Genomic DNA, 6,944 nt, shown 5'->3' with positions numbered 1-6,944 from the left:
GTCTTGGTTTCAGTGCTCTAAATGTTTGGAAGAGTTCTCCAGTGAAGCTGTCTGCTCCAGAACCTTTTGTTGTTGAGAGGTTTTCAATCTCTGATTTGATCTCTCGTTATGGGTCTGTCCAGACTGTATTTCGTCTTGAGTCAGTTTCTGTAGGTTGTGTGCTTCTAAGAGTTTCTCCATTTCCTCTTCATAGGTTATGCAATTTGTTGCTGTCCATTATATTCTGTATCATCCTTTTTATTTCTTTTGGGTTCGTTATAATGTCCCTGCTTTCTTTTTTTATTTTGGTTATTTTCATCTTTTCTCTCCTTTTCATAATCAGTCTATTTAAAAGTTTTATCAAATTTATTGTTATTTTCAAAGAACCAACTTTTGGTTTTCTATTTCAACTATATTTGTGCTCTGATCTTTGTTATTTCCTTTCTGTTGGTAAGTTTAGGCTTAGTTTTCTCTTCACGCTCCAATTCCTGGAGTTGTTGAGTTAGCCTACTGATTTGAGATCCTTTTTATTTTTTACATGCAGACATTTATTATTATACCTTTCCTTCTGAGAACTGCCTTCACTGTACCCCAAAAACTTTACTATGTTGTGCTTTCATTTTCATTTGACTCTAGGAAATGTCTTATTTCTCTTTTGATTTGTTAACTTACCCTGTTGGTGGTTTAAAAGTGTGTCATTTTAATTTCCTTGTGTTTGCTCATTTCCCAGTTGTTCCTGTTACTGATTTCTAATTTTGAATCTGTGCTGTTTTTGATGATACTTAATGTGATTGCAATATAACAGATGGTTACTTAGTACTGTTAATCATTAGCAAAGTACATAAGAATGCTAATATAGAGGTCCTGTATTTTACTCTTTTTCCATACAGACTGTCCCATGATAGCAGTAATGATAATGAGAAAACTATGACTTACTTTGAATGGTAGTGCTCTGAACCCAAGTTTTTTTCTGCAAATAAAATGTGATCTTGAAATTGATTCTCGCGTTTTCTTGACAGTTACTCTGATGTTTGCCCTTGATTTGAAAACATACAAAATTCATATTCTATTTGATCTGAATTAGAGTTATCTTGTCAGGCCACAGCTCATGATTCTCTTCTTTCTCTCCCTTTTGTAGGATGATGAAGTGGTTCTACAGTGTACTGCAACCATCCACAAAGAGCAACAGAAACTATGTTTGGCAGCAGAAGGTTTTGGCAACAGACTTTGTTTTTTGGAGTCCACTTCCAATTCCAAGGTAGGATAAATGCTTTTGAGGCTGTTCAAAGATTCAAATTTTACTTGTGGAATTAAAGTTATTTATGGGCACTGTATTGTTTTTTGTGGAGTGCATAATACATGGGTAAATCAAAATGTATCACTACTCGGAATTCACTTCAAACATACATAGGCTTATTGCAAACAAAACATGTTTAAATATGTCTCTGAGATCATTAGGTGGTTGCAGACAAGTTCTTTCAGTAAATCAAGCAAATACTTGTCTTAATCTTGTTATCTTGTTAGTGTGCCTTCAAAAACACTTCCAGTCTAAACATTGGCTTCTTAGGGAATCTGCTGGACAAGTTAAATTCAAGGAAGAGAGGTCAGCTCAGAAGGTGATGGTGACTGTGTTCTTCTGTTCTTTTTAATCGCCACGGGGTAATCTTGGTAGATTTTTATTTACCAAGGACATGGGCTGGTTATGGTGGCTTATTATGAAGAAGTGTTAAGACAATTGAAAATTGTATTGGTGAGAAAAAGACCAGTAAAATAGCGCTGAGGAATTTTTCCCATTATGACAATGCACCTGCTTGTTCTTTAAGGATAGATTGGGCTGTCCTAGGAGAATTTTTGGATAAACCTAATCAAACTCACTCCCCAGCCCGGATCTTGCCCCTTCACGTTCTGTTTGTACCTAAAACTCAAAGAACATTTAAAAGGAACACGATTTGTGTCCATTGAGGGTGGCCAAACTGCTGTTTTCAGTGTAAATCAAAGAGCATGGAATCCTCAAGGAAGGGTGAGAGGGGTAGAAACATGGCCTTTTAAGAGTGTACAAACCTAGATGGAATGATATGCTGACAACCAGTTGCTTCACTTATTGATCTTTTGTTAAATAAAGGTGTCTTTGAATCTGTAGCAATTTCCCTTACTTTTGTATGTATACTAAAGGGGATTTGAAGTACTTTTTCCCTTATTCATTAAGCAGATTCAGTTATGCAAGGTGCTGGGCTGACATGGTTAATAAGGAAAGGCATCATCTGTGCCATCATCATGATTTGCATATTCTAGTAGAAAAATAGACAAGTGATATGATTTCTGAAGTGCATGAGGCTTTCTGTTTCCGCAAAGATTTAAAGCCTCAGAAACCCCATACTGGTTCCTATGAGTCCTGACCAATTCCACAGCACTTAACGGTAACACAGTGGTGACTATGTAGAAATCAGAGTCATAGAGGGAAGAGTTATAAGGGGAGGACTCACCATTTTCTGAACGGTATTTAGGGGAGGTGTTGATGATGAGGTAACCATATATGAGCAAATCTGGAGGATATGAGGGAATGGGCACTACTAAGTTCTGGAATTTTCCAGATAGAGTCATCTGGAAATGCAAGGCCCTGGCTAGAAATTCTGAGTTTGCAGAGTGGTTACAGAACATAAAGAAGGCCACTGTAGTTCTTGAGTGAAGGGACTGGTGTTTGGAAATGAAGTCCCCTGGGGATCACAGCGTGTAGGACCTTAGAGGTGATGGTAAAGAGTTAAAAAGTTTTCTTCCTGTTGTGAAACGAAGTGAGTGATATGGTTCAGTTGCATATTTAGAAGATTAGACCAGTTGCCACCATCAAGTTTGATTCATAATGACCCTATGTCAATCAGAGTAGAACTGTGCTCTATAGGGTTTTTAGTGGCTGAGTTTTGGGTAATAGATTACCAGGCTTTTCTTCTTGATGGACTCAAACGTTTGTCCAACTTTTTAGTTAGCCTGAGCATGCACCACCACTCAGAGACACTGTTTAAAAGGTAATTTTGGCTTTTAAATGGCTTAGAGGACGTAAGGTGAACAAATCAAGGAGGCTGGATGCAAAAGGCCAAGTGAGAACTGGTGACCTTTGAACCAGAGTAGAATCAATACTTGTGGTTCAGTGTGGATGCTGTGGATGGATTTAGTATATGCTTTGAAGTTGTACAGATTGGTAGATCAGATTGTGTAGTATACCTGGAGGAAATAAGAATGGCTCTGGTGTGGGAAATAAGCTAGAAAACAATCAACTTAATACTATTTTGTATAGCCATTTTTGCTTTACAGGGTACTTTGACATGCTTGCTCTCATTTAATTTCACACTGGCAGTAGGAGGAGTTATTGTTGTTATAATAATTTCATGCACAAGGAAGCTGAAAGCTGATAATCTGACTTGAAGTAACAGTGTTTGAAGGAATGACTCCTCAAACTTAGGTTTTTAAGCTTCAAAATCTGATTTTGTTCTTAGTAACTCAGGTTTTTCTGTAAAATAGTCACAATGTATACGTATTAATTTGTCTATGTATAATAATGTAATACCAGGTAACGATATTAATATTGTAAACATTTGTGACAAGACATTATGTATTTTGAGTCTTAGATCAATTTTGAGTTTAGCAAGTGTTTATTGAGTGTTCTCTTTGTGCAAAGCACTGCCGTTCTGGAAAAAGACTTCTTATTAGAAAGAAAGGACTAAGCGTTTTCACATTTGACACTTTCTGTGTAGTTTCAGACGCTTTGCAGTTCCTGGAGCCATGCAGATCAGCCGACAATGCGTTCTGATTTTCCACTTTATAGAGAAGACTGTAGGGACTCTGTTGGTATACCAGTTAAGCACTTGGGTATTAATTGAAAAGTTGGTTGTTTGAAACCAACCAACAACACCTTGGAAGAAAGACCCGGTGATCTGAATCTGTAAATGTCATTATCAGTTCTGACTCATAATGACACTTTATAGGGTTGCTGAAGTTATAGTCCTTTGCAGGAGCAGAAAGCCTAATCTTTCTCCTAGAGAGTAGCTGGTGAGATTGAACAACCAACCTTGTGGTTCACAGTTCAGGACTTACCCTGTAGAGCCAAAATGCTTCTCCTATAAATATAGGGTAGTTCTACTGTGTCACATGGGGGCACGATGAGTCAATCAATAGAAGGTTCTGAACAACAGTGTAACAGTATAACAGTGTATTAGCTATTTAGCTATTGTTCTCTTATTTTCGTTGTTGTTGTTTGGCTATAAGAGATAGTTTCCAATGCTTAAAATAAAGATCTCTGATTCTAGAAGAGATACATTATGTAACCATCAAGGCATTGAAGTAGAACAAAGCATTCACTTAACCTGGTTAATTTCTAGTAGAGATATTTACTACCCAGTTGCTGTTGATGACCTGATGAACTGAACATTTAAACTATTTTTATTGTTGTCTTACTTTACACTTTTCTGATGTATCAGAAAATTTACATTTAGTTTGAAACATTGAGATTGTTTTATCAAGTATAGAATGAAAAAACAACTGAAGCCAAATAACCCAATCTGTTTTCTGTTTTAATTTTTTTGAGTTGGTTCTGACTGATAGAGTCCCTATCATAAGAGATGGAAACACTTCCCAGTCCAGCGCCATCCTCACAATTGTGAAATTTGAGCCCACTGCTCCTGCTACTGTGTCTGTTTATCTCCTTGGAGGTCTTCCTTTTTTGCTGACCGTCTGCTTTACCAAACAGCATGTCCTTCTCCAGGGATTGATCCCTCCTGGCGGAACTTCTTTCAACACAGATTTGTTTGTTCTTCTGGCAGTCCATGGTACTTTAAATATTCTTCTCAAACACCATAATACAAATACATCATAAATTTCTTCTCAAACAGCATAATACAAATACATCCTTATTAATTGTCCAACTTTCACATGCATATGAGGTGATTGAAAATATCATGGCTTGGGCCAGATGCACCTTAGTCCTTAAACTGATTATGTTTGCTCTTAAAAACTTTCAAGAGGTCTTGACGTGCAGCAGATTTACCTATTATATTTCATTCAGTATTTCATTTCTTGACTCCTGCTTCCATGAGTGTTGATTGTGGCACCAAGCAAAATGAAGTATTTGATAGTTTCTATCTTTTCTCCATTTATCATGTTGTTGTTTATCGGTCCAGTGGTGATGAATAACGGCTGGTATTTAAAATACCAGTGGCATAGCTACCAGTATCACTGCAATGCAGAAACCACTACAGTATGACAAACTCACAGGTTTTTATTACATAAGAAAATCATATTACATAATTGATGGTCCTGCACTGTGTCAGGTTCCTTCGTATTTACCTTTTCCTTTGTTCTCTGTCGTTAGATGTCCTTCCTATACTTCGCTGCCTACTGAAATGCTAGTGAATTTTCAAAGCCTTATCTCAGATGGTCTGTCCTTTGGGTTGCTTTTATGACAGATGTTTACTAGGTTTTTCTCCCTGTGCTCCTTAAGTGCTTTGTTTCCTCTTTATACAAGTGATCACGAAACAAAGCACATCCCACCAAGTTGACTCTACCTTATGGCGACCCCATTTGTGTCAGAATATACCTGTGCTCCGTGGGGTTTTTTATGGCTGTGATTTTTTGAAAGTGCATCACTAGGCCTTTCTTCTTCTAAAGTATGCTGTTGGGTTGATTCACATTGCAGCCTTTTCAGCTGTAGTTGAGATCTGTGACCATTTTTATCACCCAGGAACTGCCCAACCCCATGCTAGAGAGTCAGCCCTGACTTGTAGTGACACTGTCTAGAGTTTTGGAGGTTGTAAATCTTTACCAGAGGAGAAAGCCTCATTTTTTTCATATAAGATTTGTGCTTCCATCTCTTCCTGAATAGTCATATACTCTCTGAGGAACAAAACATACCTAATTTATTCTCTCAATTTAATATCAAGTATAGTACCTTGTGTGGCAGTGTGAGTTAATGCATCAGACTGCAAAGTCATTTGAACTGCAAGGTTGGCGGTTCAAGCTCACCACTTGCTCCTTGGAAACCCTATATAGGGTCGCTGTGAGTCGGAATCGACTCGACGGCACTTAACAACAACAACATAGTACCTTGAGCAAGTTGTTGTGTGCCGTTGAATCAATTCTGACTTATAGAAATCATATATAATACAAGGGAGACTTTCCCATAGGGTTCGCAGGCTGTAGTATTTGCAAAAGCCGATTTTCAGGTCTTTTCTTATACGGAGCAGCTCTTGTTAAATGCCATTGACGTGGTACTGACATTGTAACTCATAGGTTTCTGAGGAGCAGCTAGGGGGTTTGAACCTCCAGCCTTGTGGTTAGCAGTCCAGTGCTTATCCTACAGCGCCACTCCAGCACTTCATGGAGCAGCTATAGGTGATACATACAATTTAGTGAATTCTTAAATTTGAAAGGAAACCAATAGCCATAGTCCAGTTATAACATAGAATTAATGTTCTAAAATAAGAGTATAAGAGCTTGAGGTCCAGTTTATGTTTAAAACATGCAGCCCAAGGCACAGATGTGACCAGTATAGCTACCCCAAATAGGATACTTTGGAGACTTTATAAAATTAGAATGAATTTGGAAGTAAAAACATCTTTCTTGAAATTTAGATGCTGGAGAACAGAGTTGAAGGAAGAAATAATTAGCCCATTTTACTATTGGTGATATGAATAACTACCATATTTCTAGGTAAAGAACACATTCGTTAATATGTTATTGCCATCTGTGCAACTCCCATGCACTATTTTCATAACCATGCTGTGGCATTACAGACTATATAGTTGTTGTTGTTAGGTGTCATCGAGTCCACACCGACTCATAGCGACCTATGCACAGCTGACCGAAACACTGCCCGATCCTGGGCCAACCTCACTACTATTGCCACGCTTCAGTCCATCGATGCTGCCACTTGGCCAAACCATCTTATTTGGGGGTCTTCCTCTTTTTCTCTAACCCTC

At 37.9% G+C, this 6,944-nt stretch overlaps 1 protein-coding gene across 1 annotated transcript in view; it reads left to right on the top strand.

Annotated features, from left to right (window-relative positions):
• The first annotated feature begins 877 nt into the window (after nucleotides 1–877).
• RYR2 (ryanodine receptor 2 (cardiac)) overlaps nucleotides 878–6,944 on the top strand; it is a 786,033-nt gene continuing 779,966 nt past the window's right edge. The window contains exons 1-2 of the mRNA XM_006872010.1: nucleotides 878–886; nucleotides 1,118–1,237. Of these exons, the coding sequence (XP_006872072.1) occupies nucleotides 878–886; nucleotides 1,118–1,237 (129 nt within the window). The remainder of the gene's footprint in view (nucleotides 887–1,117; nucleotides 1,238–6,944) is intronic.

This window comes from Chrysochloris asiatica, unplaced genomic scaffold (assembly GCF_000296735.1).
Source record: "Chrysochloris asiatica unplaced genomic scaffold, ChrAsi1.0 scaffold00179, whole genome shotgun sequence".
NCBI classification, from domain to species: Eukaryota; Metazoa; Chordata; class Mammalia; order Afrosoricida; family Chrysochloridae; genus Chrysochloris; species Chrysochloris asiatica.
Note: the sequence above shows the minus strand (reverse complement) of the source record. Positions and strands in the feature narration are given on the sequence as shown.